This window comes from Sceloporus undulatus, chromosome 2 (genome assembly GCF_019175285.1).
Source record: "Sceloporus undulatus isolate JIND9_A2432 ecotype Alabama chromosome 2, SceUnd_v1.1, whole genome shotgun sequence".
NCBI lineage: Eukaryota > Metazoa > Chordata > Lepidosauria > Squamata > Phrynosomatidae > Sceloporus > Sceloporus undulatus.
In genome coordinates, this window is record NC_056523.1 from 122,519,514 (window position 1) to 122,539,756 (window position 20,243).

Genomic DNA, 20,243 nt, shown 5'->3' on the forward strand with positions numbered 1-20,243 from the left:
GTTTCCATTCTAACAGACTAGTTAGTCAAATAAATTCAAATAAAACAGCAGGGCTTGCTAATCAACAAGTTAAAAGTGAGGTTGCAAGCTGAGAGAAGCAGCCTAGATCTATTTTTGTTTCTACAAATCAGATGTGAGAGTAAGGCCGAGAGCCCCAGATGTGGCTCATTTCCTAATACATTCTAAATAGGTCTCAAGGCAGTTTGATACTACACAACATTCTGGTACATTTCTCTGGAAGAAATCTAGTACAAATTAGAAAAGATGAGCCCTATTTTCAGCCTAGTCTCTCTCTGTCACATGCACATTAAGTCCCTTTATAGGCTATGTTAGCATTCCTGTGAGAGACTGGTATTGCTGCTCTTGGTCTGCTTAAAGCCTGAGAAAAATCTTGTAAAGAATTTTGGCTGTCGTAGTAACCTAAGAGCAGCTAAGATCTGGCCGACTTCACAAAACCATATGTAATCTATGCTTATCATTTTGTTTAGCTAAGAGAAATTATTTAGAATATGTTCTCTCTAGGGAGGCTGTACAAACACTCCTAGGCTGCAGAAAAAGATCAGCCTAGTACAAAATATACATAGTATTCTTTTTTAACAACCCAAAGCCCATCATCCTCAAAGCCTGTGAAGTTCAAAAGCTAGTGTGATGTATTTTGTTTGGTTGGCCTAAGAAAGGTTTCTTTATATTTTTTTAAATTTTATTCAGCTGATACCTTACTTTTGCCCTGGTGTGAGGCCCATGTCAACTTACAATAATTTGAAATAAATGTTTAGCTAATACCTTATTTTACAAAAGTTTAGCAAAAACAATTTTGTTAAAAAGCAGTTCTGGTTAAAAACAGTTTAGAATGCATTTAAAACATAATTCGAAAGATAGAAACACTTTCAAACATTCTTCTGCCATGTGATTAAAACTTAAAGACGCCTAAACAGAAAGGTCTTTGCCTGCCAGAGGAAAAAGAGCAGAGATGGGACTAACTGGGCCTCCCATGGAAGGGAGTTCAACAGCCTAGGAGCAGACATCAAGAAGGCCCTCTCCTGTAACCTCACCGAATGTGCCTGTGATGGTGTTTCACAACAAGATGGATTTTGGATTTTGTTCTATCGCATGGTCAACATGGTCATCTTTGCAATTTTTTATAATCTGGTAGACATGATGTTGCTCATACAGATTGTAGATGGTTGCACAAAGGAAGCTGAGGAGGTGGGAAAGGCTGCTAAATGGAAAGCATAGTACACAGATGTCTATTCATGGCAAGCAAGTAGCCATTGAACGTGCCTCTCCCCTTCCCACATTAGCAATCAGATGGGCAAAGGACATCACCAGTCGTGGTGGGGAAAATAATGTGCCAAGAATTAATGGCTCAGAAAACAAAAGTGAGCATGAACCTATGTTAAATCAAGAGAGCAAAAAACTAGAAAGCCATACATTTTCACCAAGAATAAGAAATGAAAACGACAGGCCAAAACAGAGTGTACCAATGCAAGACCCTGTATTCCTCTATATATAATCTACCTAAGAGCTTATGCCCCAAAGGTAAGAGGGTTTCTTTTTGCCTGACTGATCAGTAGTCTTTAACACAGAATGTCTCTCACTTTTATCCATTCAATAAGATTTAAACAGCATGGCTTGTTAGACTTAGCACTTTCCAGAAGGGTAACTGCTAGACTGATGTAGCAAAAACAAAGACTGTGGAACCAAGACTGCCAATTTTGTTATGACATAAGCTTTCACAGCCCACTTCACATGTACATTAAGTTTCAGGTATACATAGGTAAAGGCACACTCTACATGGTGATGGGTTGTACTGTGAACAAATCACAAACATTTAAATGCTGAAAGTTCCAGTAGTAGCAATCACATTATTAAGAGCAGCCATCAAAAACACAAACATCTTAGCAGTAGGTATGTCAAATAATAGAGCCAGCATAGTGTAGTGACTTGGGCAAATTGTACTTTTTCAGCCCCAGAGGATGGCAATGGCAAACCCCCTCTGAAGAAACTTGCCAAGAAAACTCTGTGATAGGTTCACCTTAGGATTGCCATAAATCAGAAATGACTTCTGATTTATGGGGAGACATTTTAAAATTTTAATTCTACTTCAAGCTTCAGGAAAGAAAAATTAGCCTGTAGATTAATCCTAATTCAATAGTCTCTTACTCTAATCTAGTCTGACCAGATGTCCTAACCACAAAAGAGGACAAGGCACCACAAAATGTAGGATATTCAAGAAAAATGTAAGACATTGCCCACTAAAAGTCAAAAACATTAATATAAATATAAATTGATGCTTAGTCATGTTCAAAATGGAAGACATTGAAATTCCTGTGGGACAGAAGGCTGAAATGTAAGCCATGTCCTGGAAAAGGTGGACATCTGGTCACGTTAATCTAATCATCCTTTAAAGTTTTGTACTACCTGTGCTGCCTTTCTATTGTGATTCTTGAAGGGTCTCTCTCTCTCTCTCTCTCTCTCTCTCTCTCACACACACACACACACACACACACATGTACATTTTCCAATCTGTTTAAGGTATTTTGCCAGTTAGGCTTATCCTTGTGACAGTTCACAGCACAACAGAACACTGCATTTTTTAAAATGCAAAATGCATTTAGTTTCATTTACAGATTGTATCACAGTTATGAGTTATGTGATCATACGCACGCATAGAAAACAAATAAATAAATAGAAATAAAATCTTATGCATACATATTTGTATGTTATGTATTATATATTTATTGAAGTGATTATAAATATACAATGAGCAAAATGTTTATGTTTCTATCCCCTGACTGTAGATCCTTATGGCCTGTTACAGACTGCCAAAATAAAGCTGCTTCGGGTCTCTTTGGAGGTATGCTATTTAAATGATGCATGGGTCCTAAGAGTCCGGAGGTCGCGTCAAAGCCACACTCCATTCCTAAGCACCGGAGTGCAGCTTTTGGTGCAGCTTCCAGATTCTTGGGATGCATGCATCATTTAAATAGCATACCTCCAAAGAGACCCGAAGCAGCTTTATTTTGGCAGTCTGTAACACATCTATGTAACTGAAACCGCACCATCCATGTGCAAGAGAGAAGTATAAGCACACTTTCTTGGAGGGATCTCAAGCTTGCAGAAGTACATTAAAACATTTAAGTTGAAGAAAAAACATCCCAGTGAAGACTTACCATGCTCAGTAGGCACAGAGTGCTTACAGACTATTGGGTTAAGGGAGATGGCATGGAGTGACATAGTGGTTTGAGCATTGGACTATGACTCTGAAGATCAAGGTTCTGATTCCCCACTCAGCAATGAAACCCACTGAGTGCCCTTGGGCAAGTCATATGCTCTCAGTCTCAGAGGAAGGCAATAGCAAACCTCCTCCAAACAAATCTTGCCAAGGAAACCCCATGATAGCCAGGGTTGCCATAATTGAGAAATGACTTGAAGGCACAGAACAACATATCCTGGGAAAAGCTGTGGTTACCTGGAATCTTAATCAGGAACACTCCATACTGCAATATCTTGCTTCAGGTCCCAGTTGTAACATACAACTTCTACAATAAGAGTTGTAACATGAAAATAGAAAACAGAAATAAATAAATAGGAATAAAATCTTATGCAGCAGCATAATAGAGTGAGCATTCAACAACATGCATCTCTGTGGCTTTATTCTTAACTTTTTATAACTGGAGGGATAATGTGATGTTGCAAAGCTCAAGGGTAATTGACAGACCTTCCTTCCTCTGGGTATTATAAAAAGGAAAGTTGCTGTTTTGAGAATGGCCATGTTACCCCAAGGGCCACCACTGATAACATAATTGTCATTGTACTCTTGTATTTCCTTCTGGCCTCTCAATTAAAATCCCCAACAATACCACACATATAAATAACTATAATTCAGAATAACATGCCACGCATCTCATAAGCCGATCATAGCCCCAAAAAGCTTGTGTTGTGTTTGCAGTAAGTCTTTAAGGTGCCACATGTTTCTTCATCTTTGTCCAACCTGCCCTGCCACTGAAGAAAGAAAAGAAAAAGTAAATTGCCTTGTTTAGAAACCACTAGGAGTGGTGATTCAAACAGTGTCATCCCATGATGCTGCTTAATAGGTTTTTTTAAGCTAATTTTCAAAATCAGAAATGGATATCTGGGCACTTTGGGTTTTATCCCCTCCTATTTTGACTTTGTTGTTGTTGTTGTTGTTGTTGTTGTTGTTCAGCCTGTATGGCCCTTAAAGTATTGAAAGGACACAAAATTGGCCCTTGGGCTTGTTAAAGTTGCCTGTCCCTAGTATAAATAATTGAAAGGCAGGATGTTACCTATATACTGGATTAAATCCCACATTAGTATTATCTAAAACCAACCTACTGCAAAAATTTTAGTGATTTCAGTCAAGGCTGACAGATAGGCCTTTTATTTATTTGTTTATTCCCATCCATATGAATATGGCTTCTCCTTGGATGTGTGGGTTTGGATGCTACTCCAGTGTGTGCTTGCACTTCAGAAAGTACCATTATGCTGTTGACTTAAAAAATACATGTGGAACTGTAAGCAAAACTTTCTGGTACACCTTGGTTGAAATTTGGCACCAGTGTCAAGTCTCATCAGATACACTTGCTTTTGCAAGAATGACCCACAATTTAACAAAATGCTAACTTTTGTAGGAACGGTACTACTAGCAGGTCACCTGTGGGCTGTCCCTGCCTCAGAAGATCTCACAGCAGCTTTCCTTTGCTTGTACATGCTCCACTTTGTCTGCAAAAGTCTGAGAACAGGCAAATCCTGATCCCTTTTAAGTCTTTGAGCTACAACAAAACCAGGGGAGGAAATTCTTCCAAGTATCCAGAGCCTTCCAAACATTTTGGGCACATGTGTGCAAAGTTTTCTTCCCATCTCACGTGACATGAGGCAGAAGCTCAAACACATTACACAATAATCAAAATATGCCTCTGGCAAAGTGGGGCCAAGAAAAGTGAAGCTGCTGCAAGAAAGCAAGTGGGGGGAGAGAATGCAACTGAAAGGCATCCACTTTGACAAACTTCAAGGGAGACATTTGAGAATGCAGTCCTTCCTCTAGAAGAAGCCCAATTTGCAGCAAGAACAAGGAATCCCAGGAAACTGGACAACAATGTGCTACAGAGCAACATCTGTTTAAGATTCAGCACATTTCCCTGTCATATGTCAAGTATCGGTGTTTATGTTCGTAAGTAGTATTTTAATTAAAGCTTTTAAAAAATATATTTTCTAAACAAAGCTATGCTGTTTGCTTGGGCACAAACCCCTTTCAATGTAGCTTACTTCTAAATTATGTGCCTAGGACACAACAAAGAGCCTTAAAATGGTTCATTCCTTGAAGTCTGTATGAACTATTTCCATAACCGTCTCCCAAGATAATCCAGTATCTCTGAGACCATATCTAGACTCCACCAAAGGACACTGGTAGCATGTTACCTGCTAGTCAGACTGACTACTACTGATTTTATTTAGAATTCTCTATATGGGGTTGCCTTGCCTTGTTTCTTCTCCTCTCCCCCTCATAAACTTAGACATTTAGACGCACTGTTATAAAAGAGGACTTCTAAAACATAGACAAGACTACATGGTTGCAAAGTCAGTTGTGTTACATTTTAGGAAGTGCTGTTTTTGTAAATAAAGGATACCATGCTGTCCCTCTCCATCTGTAACAAAAACTCTGTCTGGGCACTGCAACATTTGATCTGGAAATTCTAACATTTAAATACAAACACATGTGCACTAGGCTGCCCTTGTTTGGCAGTGATGATGAAATACTTTGCACATGTCCAGTGGCATTTTTTTATTTCCTCCTCTTATCTCCTATGCCTAGCAAAATATACATGAGAATTTGCTGAAGTGTATCTGAACCTAGATGTCTTTTGTGTGTGGTTTGAAGCCACACAAGAGGGATACTATTGAGGCCACACAAGAGGGATGCTATTTTAAAAAAATGTTACAAGTGTTGGAGATCTGGTATCTTATTTCATCATTGAGGGGCAGCATGACATGACATATTAGTGGTTTGAATGTTGGAATACAACTCTGGAGAGCAGGGTTCAATTTCCAGCTCAACCATGAAACCCATTGGGTGACCTTGGGCAAGTCACATACTCTCAGCCTCAGGGGAAGGCACTGGCAAACCTTCTCTGAGCAAATTTTGCCAAGAAAACTTCATGATAGGGTCACGGAAATGACTTGAAGGCACACAGCAAGAATAAATTATTCATTATGTATAAAAGACAGTGAAATAGAACAAAATTAATAATAGCATGGAAAAAAGAATGATTTTTCAAATGTTAATTTTCCCCCTTCCCTCCCTCCTTCCTACATATTTTATCTTTCCATTTTTCAAAATGACTGATATCTTTAAACAACGATTCTATAACACATTTCCCCAGTGAGTAGTGTGGGGTGGAAAAAAAAACATGCCAGAAATGTGCAAGATGTGTTTTATCTCTTCCCCATTCCTGCCCATATTCTGGTTTCTCAGTTCACTCCTTCTCTAGATCTGAAGAAAAGTTTGGTCTGGCTTCATATTATATTACTTGGCTGTAACTTCTCCCAAACACTCAGGTCTCTGAGCAGAAAATGACGCCCATATGTATTTTGCTTTCAAAGGTAAAGGCATTGGAGGGAGGGAAGAATACGCCCACATATTTTTCAGAAGTCTCTCAAATACTGACACTCCCCCTCATGAATTGTACTAGCCTAAAAACTCTTTCCTTTCAGTCCTGAAACTGGTAAAGAAAGGAATTCAAAACTGAGGAGCAAAAGAGACTGTAGCAGTATGATTCCACTTTAAATGCATCCTGGAATTTACATGGTCTGCAGCCTTCTCTGCCAGTGAGCACTGGTGCCTCATAAAATGACAAATCCCAGGATTCTGTAGGATGGAGCCAGGACAGTTAAAGTGGTGCCAAACTGCATGATTTCTACAGTGTGTATGCATCTCTACAGATGTGAAGGCCTGTAAAAGGACCAGAAAAATGAAGGAAAGGGCAGTTTTCCACAAATGGGAGTGTGGGAATATTTTCTTTGAGAATGATGACTAAAACTTTTAAGGCAAGGTCTTGATATGCTTACCACTCCAAAATTTATAAAAATCATGTAACATGAAAACTTTTATGCAAGACAATGTACAGCATCTGATCATTGCAATTCCTGGTTTTTGTTTCAGTTATGTTTATAAGAATGAGTGTGTTTACATCTGCATGAAAGCAAGCATGGTTTAGTAGTTTAAGTGTGGGACTACAACTCTGGAGACCAGGGTTGAATTCCCACTTGGCAATCGAAACCGTCGGGGTGACCTTGAGCAAGTCACACTCTCTCAGCCTCAGAAGACAAAGTTTAACTCCATCTGAGTAAATCTTGCCAAGAAAACCTTATGATTTATGGTTGCCCTAAATCAGAAACAATTTGAAGGCACACAACAAAGACAGTGTTCCTTAACACTATGGAGAACTAGAGGAGACATGTTAATTTCTCTGTTTTGGTAATGTTGATGGCTTATTCTGTTTTTATTGATTTTGGGCCTGCTCTTAATAAAGTGATAAAACTTGAAAAATCCCATCCAGTCCAGAACATTTTAGCTCTATTTGAAACAAAATAAATAAATAAATTGTAAAATAGAAATTCAGTTTGCAACTATTGTCTGAATAAACTGTACTGGAAATATATCAACATGATAATGTCATGGCAAACATGCTCAAGGAAGAGTGAGTGTGTGGGGGTTTCCTCAGAAATTACTGCTTTCCGGGGTAGGAAAAAGCACACTCCATCGCTTAAAATGTCATGGATATTCTCAAAACAGAGGAAGAACAGACCAGGGAAATAGGCTTCCTATTCCATCTCCCTATGCTTCTAGGTTTCATTTTTCTTTTCCTGTGAGGAGCAAAGAGAAGAACAACATTTCAATCCTTTTTTTAGGCAAATAATTAGGAGAAAATGCCAAAAATACTTTTGACTGATCTATCCTCTGTAATTGTTATAGCATTAACAAAACAATCCCATGCTTTTCAGTTTGTTGTTGTTGTGTCTTCAAGTTGTTTCAGATTTATGGCAATCCTGAGGCAAACCTATAATGGGATTTTCTTGGCAAGATTTCAGAAGAGGTTTTCTAATTGGAATGAAGTCTTACTGATTTCTTGGAGATACGCTAAATAAAGTGTATATTGCATTGCTGGGAGAAATATTTGGCCCCTGAAAATACTGGGTGAAGCTCATAGGATTTGTAAGCCAAAACATCTGGAGGGCTCCAAATTCCCTAATTCTGGCATACTATATAGCATTGCAACCTAACGGTCTATGGTTTAATTTGTACTGCAGAAATAATGCAGTTTGACACCACTTTAACTGCCATGGCTCAGTACTATGGAATTCTGGGATTTGTAGTTTGTTGTGGCACCAAAGCTCTGAGACAGAGAAGGCTAAATATTTCACAAAACTACAAATCCCAGAATTCCACAGCATTGGGCCATAGAAGGTAAAGTGGTGTCAAACTGCATTATTACTGGAGTTCAGATTCAACCTGGATCAACAAAATGTGCTCTTTATTTAATTTTGATAGCATATGTAATCTTCCTAAAGTGGGTATCTTTTCTTTTGCCTATTTGAAAACTTCATTCTGTCCAAAGATCAAACACAGAGAGATATTTTTGTTTAAAATGTAAAGCCGCTGATCTTCTTACAAGCTGTATGCAATATTTAAAATAAAGTGTGTTTCAGCATGTTTGAAGATATACAGTAGTGTTATTCTTTTTTTGCATATAGACTTTCTAAATACAGGGGTCATCTAATCCAGCCCCCAAGCTTGGAGGACAAGGCACGATATTTTCCATTTTATAGTTTATAGACTCATTTTACTGAAACTGATTATTAAGTCTTGATTATATTGTTAAGTACTTTAATATCGCTTAACTTTAAAATGGCAACTACAGATCTCGAAAATACTTAATATCGATGAGCCTTCCCCAACCTGATACCTTTTAGTTGTTAGACTACAGTCTCATCACTCCCAACCAGCAGGGGATAATGGGAATTTTATTCCAGTATCTAGAGAGCATCTGGTTGGAGAAGGCTGACACAAGAAGCCCAAGTTTCAAAGGCAGTTATGACTAAGTATGGAGTCCATGTCTCAAGAAAGACTTTTATAGCTTGGTCAGTGAGCAATATGACAAAAGAACCAGAGCTAGTGTGGTGTAGTGGTTTGAGCGTTGGACTTTGGAGAGCAGGGTTTGATTCCCAGTTTGGTCATGAAAGCCACCAGATGACCTAGGGCAAGTCACACACAACCTCAGGGGAAGGCATTGGCAAACCTCTTCTGAACAAATCTTGCCAAGACAACCCCATAACCTTAGAGTTCACATAAGTCAGAAATGACTTGAAGATACAGAACAACAAACATCTGAAAGTGAAGGAAAATGGAGATAAAGATCTGACCATGCCCTTCCTGACTGAGCCACACCTACTGGGATTTGCCCAGGGCCATAGTGTCTGTTATTTTTCTTTTTCATGGAAATAGAGAACATCAATTGATAGCTCAGTTTACATATGTCCACTGTTGAAAGCTGTCTTCCTTATGCTCTAAACCTCCAGCTGAAATTAGAAGAGATACTGGGAAAGAAAAACACAGAAAAAATGTAAAAATCACAGACCAACTACAATGCCACAATTTGTTATTGTTGTTTTTTTACTTATGGCGACCCTACATTGAACCTGTTGTGAACCTTTTCTTGGCAAGTTTCTTCAGAGGGGGTTTTCTATTGCCATCCTCTAAGGCTGAAAGAGTGTGACTTGTCCAAGGTCACCCAGTGGGTTTTTATACTCAATTGGGGAATCAAACCCTAATCTCCAGAGCTATAGTCCAACACTCAGACCACTACACCACTTAGTTCAAGATTTTGAGGTCCCGTCCCCAGAACTTTTCATCAGGATGCCTGGTAAAAAATTGATCATGGGTATAAAAGAAAAATATGGAAGCCCACAATTATGGCTAAAATTTGTAGGAAATTATATCTATGATTAGATATAATTAGATAACATTAGATAGAAATTTTAAAAATTAATATCACATGGAATGAAGAGTCACACAAAGATCAACCCCAAATTCTTGAAAGCGAGGTAGAAGCTGCAATAATAGAAAGAGACTTAACAGACCAGCAGTTTCCACCGGCCTCCATGCGAGTTAAGGCTGAAGAAGGGCTGGGTGTCCACATGTGCCCAGCCCTTCTTCTTCCACTGGGGCACACCACAATGGCATCCCTCATACACAGCATGCAAATGGTGCTGTGCATGAAGGGCATCGTAAGGCTGTGCCGCAGCCCTTATGGCACCCCTTCTAGGGTGCAAATAGAAGCAGTGTTTCACGGCTTTTATTTGCACTGGGTTGGTGGCATGGTGTGTAGCTGCTGTGTCCCCAACCCAGCACTTCCAGGAGCGGCACAGAGCCGACCCTGAACATGCTGTCTGTCGAGTCCCTAAATCCCCAGGAACAAATGATATTCCAATTGAACTGCTACAATCCATACAGACAGAATCAACTTTAGTGTTAATTAAAATATGTCAGCACATATGGAAAACAAAACAGTGGCCCCATTCACAAATAAGGAGACACAAAAGACTGTAGCAACTATAGGACCATAGCATTAATTTCCAATGCAAGAAAAATTAATCTTAAAATTCTGAAGCATAGACTCCAATTATATCTGGAGAGAGAAATCCCAGAGGTACAAATTAGGTTCAGGAAAAGTAGAGGCAGTCAGGACCACATAACAAAGTTATGGTGGCAAATAGAGCGCACGAGGGAATTCCAAAAGAAAATCAGCATGTGCTTTATAGACTATGGCAAAGCCTTTGACTGCATAGATAATGAAAGGCTATGGAACACTCTTAAAGACATGGGAGTACCACTACATCTGATAGTCCTGTTGAGGAATCTGTACTAGGACAACAGGCCACTGTTAGAACAGAATATTGAGAAATAGAATGGTTCCCAATTAGCAAAGGGGTCAGGCAAGGCTGCATTCTATCACCATACTTGTTCAATTTGTACGCAAAAAACATCATACGAAGAGCAGATTTAGACATAGAAGAAGGAAGAGTAATTATAGGAGGAAGAAACAACACCAATTTCAAATAAGCAGATGACATCATATTACTAGTGGGAGACATCATAGACTAAGGAAGGTCAAAGAGGAAAGCACAAAGGCTGGCTTACTGCTGAACATTAAAAAAAAAACCAAAAATAATGACCATGAAGGACCTACATAAATTTAACCTGGACAATGAAGAAATCAAAGATTTCTCATGCCTTGGATCAAAGATTGATCAGAACGGAGACTGCAGTCAAGAAACAAGATGAAGGCTAGGAATGGGGAGGGTAGCAATGAAAGAACTACACAAGATCCTAAAGAGATATACAGCTGAACACTAAAGTCAGACTCATGCAGCCCATTGTATTTCCCATCACAATGTATAGATGTGGGAGCTGGAAACTGAAGAAATTGGATTTTAAAAAATCAACTTTTTTAGAGGTGTGGTGCTGGAGAAGAGTGCTGCAGATACCATGGACAGCCAAAAAGACAAACAAATGGCTCCTAGAACAGATCAAGGCTGACCTCACCCTGGAAGCCAAGATAATGAAACTGAGATTGTTGTACTTTGGGCACATCCTGAGAAGGCACAACTCATTCAAAAAATGATGCTGGGAAAGGTAAAAGGTAGTAGAAAGAAAGGAAGGCTGCAAGCCAAATGTCTAGACTCAATTAGGGGGCACATGGGCCTGAATCTACAAGAGCTAAGCAGAGCAGCAGAGGACAGGGGGGCTCAGAGAGGTCTCATCCACCAGATTGCCATGCTTCAGGTTTGACTTGAGGGCAGTTAACAACAACAATATCTATGATTAAACTCAGTTCCAAGATGGAAAGTGCAGGCACAAAAAGGAGCTTTCCAGGAATTTGCTGGAAAGGGAATGAGAGGTAACATTATAATCCAGTTGCTTAAAAAATCAACAAGATTCTTGTGCTACCTGGAAAACTAACAAGATGTTTTTCTGAATTCCAGTTAACTTGAACCTAATAAAGTGGGTTGGAATCTACAAAGAAATTATGTTAATTAAAACTTGTTAATTTCTAATGTGTCATGAGACTTTTTGTGGTTGTTTGAGCTAAATGATAGTTACTCAAGAAGTAGAGAAAGGTTTGCTAATGTAATTGTGGATTATGGCAGCAATATGACAGCATGGTGTAATGGTTTCAGTGTTGGGCTACAACTCCTGAAGTCAGGGTTCAATTTCCTGCTCTGCCATGGAACCCCCTGGACAATTTTGGATGAGCCACACGTTATCAGTTCCAGAAAACCCTGTAATAGTGTTGCCTTAGACGCACAACAACATTAACCCAGTCTGGTTTGTTTGTTCCAGCATGAAAAGAACTCCATGACATTATCTTCTGAGACCACAGGCGCATATTTACAGTATTCATAGAACAGAATGGTGAATTTTAGCCTAATAAAACTTTTGTTTGTTTGTTTTAGTTAAATTCCTAGCATCAACCTAACAATGTATGGGTGCAAAAGATATACACTTAGACTGAACTGAGTGGTTCAGAATTGGTTTTAAATACAAAAATTAAATCAACCTCACCTCCTACCACACAAAAGCCTACCCTGTTTAAACCCAAACTTTTTTCATTTCAACAGTACAGTCAGCCCTCATTATCCATGGATTTTTATCCATGGATTCAAGCATCCACGTTTAGAAAATATTTAAAAAAAGTATAATTCCAAATCTTGATTTTCTATTTTATATAAGGGACACCCTTTTGCTATGCCATTGTATTTAATGGGATTTGAGCATCCACAGATTTTGGGCAAACGAACCTTCTGCCCACCCCTGCCCTAACAAAAGTGTGCTACCCAGGCAGCTCCATAATCTACCTCTTAGAGGCCTGTTACAGACTACCAAAATAAAGCTGCTTCGGGTCTCTTTGGAGGTATGCTGTTTAAATGATGCATGCATCCTAAGAATCCGGAAGCTGCACCAAAGCTGCACTCCAGTGCTTAGGAATGGAGTGTGGTTTTGGCGCTACCTCCGGACTCTTAGGACCCATGCATCATTTAAATAGCATACCTCCAAAGATACCCGAAGCAGCTTTATTTTGGCAGTCTGTAACAGGCCACAGAAAGCCAGCCCTATTCAGTGAAGAGTGGTTTGAGCTTTTTCCAAGGATCTATGGGTTTAAATCCCATTATTCTTTTTCTAAGTTTATAGCATCCATTGGTGCCTACTTAAATATGTGTTGCTATAACAGCTTCTCTTTAATTTCTTACAGGTGTCACCATGATCTTCCTTGTTCTGTTTGTATGGATTGTGCCCTGTGTTGCCAATCAGCTTCTCGGTAGCTTTCTAAAAGCAGAAATCCAGAAAGGTTCCAAGCAACTCATATGCAGTTTGCCTGGCCCACAAGGCCCTCCAGGTATACCTGGACCTCGAGGTGCACCTGGGAATATGGGAAGGATGGGTTTGCCAGGGAAAGATGGACAAGATGGAAAGGATGGGGAGAAAGGAGAGAGGGGAGAAGAAGGTAAGAGACAATGTCCCTTTAAAGCTCTCTACATCTCGGTAGGAATGCAACCCTCTGTACTGCCAGCATGCTGTAATGGTTTTGGTGTTGGACTAGGACACTGGGACACCAAGGTTCAACTCCCCACTTGGCATGTAAATCCTCTGGCTGAGCTTGGGCAAGTCACATTCTCTCAGCCTCAGAAGGGAGACAAAGACAAATCTGTTCCAAATAAATTCTGCCAAGGAAACCTCATAATAGGATTACCTTAGAGTTGCCTAAACTCAGAAGTGACTTGAAGGCACACAACAACAAATGTTCTCTCTAAATCTGCTCCAAGCTGCAGAGGGAGAGGTACACTGCTGGAAATTGCACTCCCCAACACACAACCCTTCTGCCAGCAAGCAGGTTTTGAGTGAGAACTTGAGGATGTTTTTGCAAGCAGAAACACATATTGTCCTTCATCCAGTTACTAGCCTCAATGAACGTCAATTAATTCAATTAACTGCTGAATGGAGAGTCAACATATTGGTAACTCTCACTGTTTCTATGGGTTTATTCTAGTTGGGACTAGCAACTGGGTTTGGGCATTATGAGACTAATAGAACATCTACACTGTAGAAATAATGCAGTTCAATCCCACTTTAAGTGCTGTATCTCCATCCTATAGAATTTTGTAGTTTTATGAGGTCTTTAGCCTTCTCTGCCAAAGAGTGCTGTTATCTCACAAAACTACAAATCGTAGAATTCTATTGGATGGAGCTCTGCTTTATTTATACAGTGCATATGTACCCAAAGATGTACTACAAAACGGAAAGATAACTGCCATACTGTATAGGTACTCCATTGTTTTTTTGTGGGAGTGGGGAGAGATAATGCAATGACATACTGGCAGGCTGGGTATGCCCCATATTAAACTAATGAATATTATGGGCCGTGACCATCTGTGGTTTTTGCCGTGTGTGGGCCCAAAACCAAACCCCTCCAAATGGGAAGGGTCGGTTGTATTTTTTTAATGTTATTTGGTGTTAAATTGTCTTTGATTTGTGATGGCCTTACAAAATAGAGGCCTCCAAGACCTCTCATCAATAGCCCTGGTCAAGTCTAGAAAACTCAAGGCTGTGGCTTCCTTAATCAAATCAAACCATCTGTACTGTGGTCTTCCTTTTTCCCTACTCTGGAAACCATGCCCTATGAAGAGAGACTTAGGGAGCTGGGTATCTTTAGCCTGGAGAAGAGAAGGTTAAGAGGTGATATGATAGCCCTGTTTAAATATTTGAAGGGATGTCATATTGAGGCTGGAGCAATAGGATCTGGAGCAATGGATTCAAACTACAGGAAAAGAGATTCCATGTCAACATTAGAAAACATTAGGAAGGAGCCCTGGTGGCGGAGTGGTTAAATGCCTGTACTGCAGCCATTCACTCGAAACTACAAGGTTGCGAGTATATAAATAAAACAAATTATTATTATTATTAAATTCCTGACAGTAAGAGTTGTCTGATAGTGGAACACATTGCCTCTGAGAGTGGTGGAGTCTCATTCTTTGGAAGTTTTTAAACAGAGGCTGGGTGGCCATCTGTCAGGAGTGCTTTGATTGAATCATAGACTCATAGAGCAGGAAGAAACCACCAGGGCCATCCAGTTCACCCCCTGCCATGCAGGAATACACGTTCCTGCATGACAGGGGGTTGGACTGGATGGCCCTTGTGGTCTCTTCCAGCTCTTTGATTCTGTTATTCTAATGTGAAGTCAAAAACTTTCATGGCCAGCATCCATAATTTTTTGTGGGTTTTTCGGGCTAACGTCAGGAAGAAACTCTCCTAGAACATGGCCATATAGCCCGAAAAACCCACAAAAAATATCTATTATTCTACTCTTTCCACTTCACTATGCAATGTTTTTGATGCAAGAGTTAATTTCTGCTTCATCTTTGATCTGTTGAAAAATACTTGGTTGAAAAGGGTGAGGAACCTGTTTCTCTATGTACATGTATCTATGTTTCTCTGTGTACACATACACATATACACCTACATATACAGGGTGATTAGATGTCCTCTTTTTCCCAGGCATGCCCTACATTTCAACCTTCTGTCCTGGAGGAATTCCAAAATGTCCTGTTTTGAACATGGCTAAGAAGTACCTGGGATAATCACATTTGCTGTTCCACTTCAAGAAATCTGTCTTCTTGGCAGCCTGTTCTCACTGCAAATAGGGGGATGGGATGGATCCTTGCCCCCAGAGCTCAGGGCAGGTTTGCTTCTTGAGGGGGAAAAGGGCAGCAAACTTAGAGAATGGGCAGCTTGAGGACACAATACAAACTGTTGAAACGATGTTCCCCTTCATTTCAATACAATGGACAAATTAACGGAATAATTTAAATGTAGATTCAGTAAAGGATTTGTTGCCAGTAAAATACAATTTTAAGCATTTGACTTGCTCAGAGTTTTATAACTCCAGTATATCGCAAGTCAACAAGGCATTTTAATGAAGATAAATTCACCTGAAAAATATGGTAGAGTACATAATAGAATAGAAAGCCAGTGTGGCATAGTGGTTTGAATGTTGAACTACAACTCTGGAGATCTGGGTTAGATTCCCAGATCAGCCATGAAACCCACTGGGTGACCATGGGCAAGTCACATGCTCAGCCTCAAGGGAAGGCAATGGCAAACCACCTCTAAACAAATCTTGCCAAGGAAACATCATGATAGGTTCACTTTAGGCTCACTATAAGTCAGAAATGGCTTGAAGGCACACAACAACAAAAACATAACAAAATACAGTATATGTAATATGCAGAGTCAGTGTGGTATAGTGAGTGTTGGACTATGACTGAAGATCTGGGTTCAGTTCCCTGCTCGGCCATGAAAACCCACTGGGTGACCCTAGATAAACGTGGAAGCTCATCATTCACATCACACACTGTCAGCCCTAGAGAACCCCAGGATAAATCCACCATAAGCCAGAAATGACTTGAAGGCAAACAACAGCAACAACAAGAAGAGCATGTGCATTATAGATGTAAATAAGCCACATTAAACGCATTTATATTTCTTGTTGTATCTTTAGCTTTCATTTGGTAATGCCCTACATTTTTCTTGAATGCCCTACATTTTGCAGCACCTTGTCCTCTTTTGTGGTTATGACATCTGGTCACCCTGAACATATACTAATTTTAGAACACAGTCAAACAGTACAGATAAGACTGAAAAAGCACTTTTAAGTCTGGGACCATAGCTCAAACCATGACAATGATTCCTGTTATACTTCACTTGTTTGAACTCTCACTGACATTGATTTGTGTTGTAGGTCCACAAGGCAGAACTGGAAATCCAGGCAAGTCAGGGCCAAAAGGGAAAGCAGGAGCCATTGGTAAAGCTGGCCCTCGCGGTTCAAGGGGTCTGAAGGGAAACCCTGGAAGAAGTGGAGGACCAGGAAAGAAAGGGCCCAAAGGCGCACAGGGGGATCCTGGGATGCCGGGCCCCTGCAGCTGTGGAGCCAACAAAGCCAAATCAGCTTTTTCAGTTGCCATGACCAAAAGCTACCCAAGAGAGCGCCTACCCATCAAATTTGACCGTATCCTCATGAATGAAGGTGGGAACTACAACACTTCAAGTGGGAAATTTATATGCAGCATCCCTGGCATCTACTACTTCACTTATGATATCACTTTGGCCAATAAGCATTTGGCAATTGGACTGGTGCACAATGGGCAGTACAAGATAAAGACATTTGATGCCAACACTGGTAACCATGATGTAGCTTCTGGATCAACTATCCTCCCTCTGAAGCGGAATGATGAGGTCTGGCTTCAGATATTCTACTCAGAACAAAATGGACTCTTTTACGATCCCTACTGGACCGACAGCCTTTTCACTGGGTTTTTGATATATGCTGACCAGGATTATCTCAATCAAATATAGGACTGGACTGACATCAGCCAATGGTAGCAGAAAAAGGAGGATGAAATGTTATAGCCATAATGTATGTGTCTCTCTGAGACATTCTTACTCTATGAAATTCAGACTATGTGGACTGCAGCCAACCTATTTATAGGTAGTCATAATGTTTGTCTTAGTCTGTGCAAACCTCTTCAAGAATAAATTGAATATCCATATGATGTATGAAAGGGAGGCTAGAGAAAGAAAAGTAAGTGTTTTCTCAAGATTCATATAATGGAGTCTTTATCCGTCACCCAGCATAGGACAGCCAAAACTGGTTGCATGCTTAGTATCTTTACATCCCTTATCCCTTACTGCACAGCACAAAACAAACACTGCACATACACAATACTTGATCTCTCTTTCACTGAAGACAAAATAAGGTGCTAATGCAGATCAGGGACGACTCAACATTGTCATAGGAAGCTGTTTTATACCAAATCAGAATATTTGTCCATCCAGTACTTATTCTGATACATGGTGACCACCATTTCAGGAAGATGGCTTTTCCAGCACTGCTATCTTTAATTGGAGAACGTAGAGGTTTTACCAGGACTTTCTGCATTCAAAATATATGTTCTACCCCTGCCTCCCTTGCAACCAGAACTTCTGCTGCTTAAAAAGAAACGTTTCTCATTTCTGATGTCTCTCTGTCCTTGTTTTTTGATTCTGTTAGTTGTGTATTGCATATTTTAGCAGTGTGTAGAGTTGCTGTAAGATACAATCAAGGATTTCCGTGCACAACCCACTTTCCTCTTGCACATTTTCGACAAGGCATTTCACATTTTTTGTATTTACCCAGGCAAGGTAAGTGAGAGGCTCCTTTGCACTTTGTTATCCCAAATCAAAGGTATCTGGAAACTCAGATCTGGCTTTTTAAATCCCTTTAAAAAAAAAAAAGCATATGAGTTAAACAAACAAGCATCCAATAAACCTCTCTTCACACAGTCATGTTTCCATTCAACCCAACAAAATTGACTACCCAAGTATAACTGGGGTGATTTTGATCATGGGAGTACCATGTAAGTGTTACCTTCACTCATACATCTTTGCCTTCTAGCTGAGAATGAAAATTTGTTCCAGACTCCCCACATCTATACTGTATAGCCAAATTTTGTGTGCTGGTGTCCATATGTAAAAATAGCAGCTGTTTACTATTAGTACTGGTTTGTGGAATTAATGATATGGTGGTGCTTGTACACATGGAAATCATTCCTAGTTTAACACTAAATTAGAGAGAACAAAATAGTGAAACAATCAAATGTAAATCCAGTTATTAGTCCAACTAAAGCAAAACCTTTGCATCAACAGAACTCATTAAGAGTTGAATTACCACGTTCCAAACAACTCAGGGCCCTTTCACACTGCACCGTTATAGCAGTATGATTTCATTTAAACTACCATGGCCATATCCTATGGGATCCTGGGGTTTATAGCTTGGTCAGACGTGCCACGGGAGTTCTCAAGATGAAGATTTTAAAGGCATCTCCCTTCACTGCCAGTCCCAGGATTCCATAGGATGTAGCCATGGTAGTTAAAGGGGAATCATACTGCCGTAATTGATTAGTATGAATGCACTCTCAGTGGCTTTACTGAATTGAGAACTTTGGTGCTGTGCAGACCAGCATCTACATGGCGCATGCCCTGACTCTTCCCCCAAGTCAACGTGATGCCACAAACCGCACCTCATAGCATGCGGCATCATGGTGTTCTTCTGGCACTGCGTCTAGATGACACAGCGCCAAAGGAACGCTGTAAAGCCGTGGCTATGGTGGCTATGGTGCCCTTTCCAGGGTGCAAAAAGGAGCCACTTTCTGCATCCGCTTTGTGCAGTTCCTTTTTGAACTGCGGAAAGGTCAGTTCAAGGCCGCGGTGTGTGGTTGCCACAACCCGAATTTGGCGAAGACAGAGGTGGCTGTAGGCCACCTCTTCAGGGTCAGTCTGCACAGCCCCATAAACTGCATTTAGCTTGAAAATGTCAGGTTAGGATGTATCTACACTGTAGAAATAATGCAGTTGGACACCACTTTAACTGCCATGGCTCCATCTAACACAGTCCTGGGATTTGTCATTTTGTGAGGCACCAGCACTCTTTGGCAGAAAAGACATTGTAAAACTACAGGATTCTTTAGGATGGAGCTACAACACTTAAAGTGGCATCAAACTGCCTCATTTCTACAGTGTGGGTGCACCTAATAATGTCTGTTGCATTTTATGCCCATTCATTTCACATTTATGATTCTTTGGTAGGGTTGTCAGTACTTGATCCTGGACCTCTGAAGAATTATGTGGGAAGCTACAACAGGCCACCTTCTGTTAAAGGTTTAAAAAGTCCAACAGTAATATCCTTTATGAAGATAAAGCAAATTGACAAAACACTGTGAGCAAAAGTCAGGCTTTCCAGAACTTTGCACCAAATTGGATGATATATGAAGCAAAGGTAAGCATTAGAAAAAATCAGAACAAAAACAAACTTTACCACTAATCTTTGTCACCTAAAGATGGGATTCCACTTGAGGTATGGAGTATGTTGGGCGAGTTTTACTTATTTTCCTACAGCTCTATTAGTTACAAGACCCTGGTCCAAACACACTGCAGAAATTATCCAGTTTGAGATCACTTTAACTGGCCTGGCTCAATGCTAGGGAATTCTGGGAATTTTAGTTTATTTGTGGCACCAGAGCGCTCTCACACAGAAGGCTGTGTCTCACAAACAGTTCCCAAAATTCCCTAGCAT

General features: G+C 40.1%; 1 protein-coding gene across 3 annotated transcripts; it reads left to right on the forward strand.

The window, feature by feature from the left end:
* Nucleotides 1-4,878: 4,878 nt before the first annotated feature.
* Nucleotides 4,879-18,661, forward strand: C1QTNF2 (C1q and TNF related 2). 3 transcript variants are annotated; one of them, XM_042448043.1, is made up of 4 exons: nt 4,879-5,191; nt 12,422-12,493; nt 13,332-13,583; nt 16,875-18,661. In XM_042448043.1, exons 3-4 carry the CDS (start codon nt 13,340-13,342, stop codon nt 17,486-17,488), a joined length of 858 nt encoding a protein of 285 aa, XP_042303977.1. In that variant the 5' UTR covers nt 4,879-5,191; nt 12,422-12,493; nt 13,332-13,339; the 3' UTR covers nt 17,489-18,661. The 3 variants fall into 3 exon arrangements, with proteins under 3 accessions (XP_042303977.1, XP_042303979.1, XP_042303976.1); XM_042448045.1 differs by lacking the exon at nt 12,422-12,493 and having other exon boundaries at nt 13,332-13,475; XM_042448042.1 differs by lacking the exon at nt 12,422-12,493 and having other exon boundaries at nt 4,881-5,191.
* Nucleotides 18,662-20,243: the final 1,582 nt, after the last annotated feature.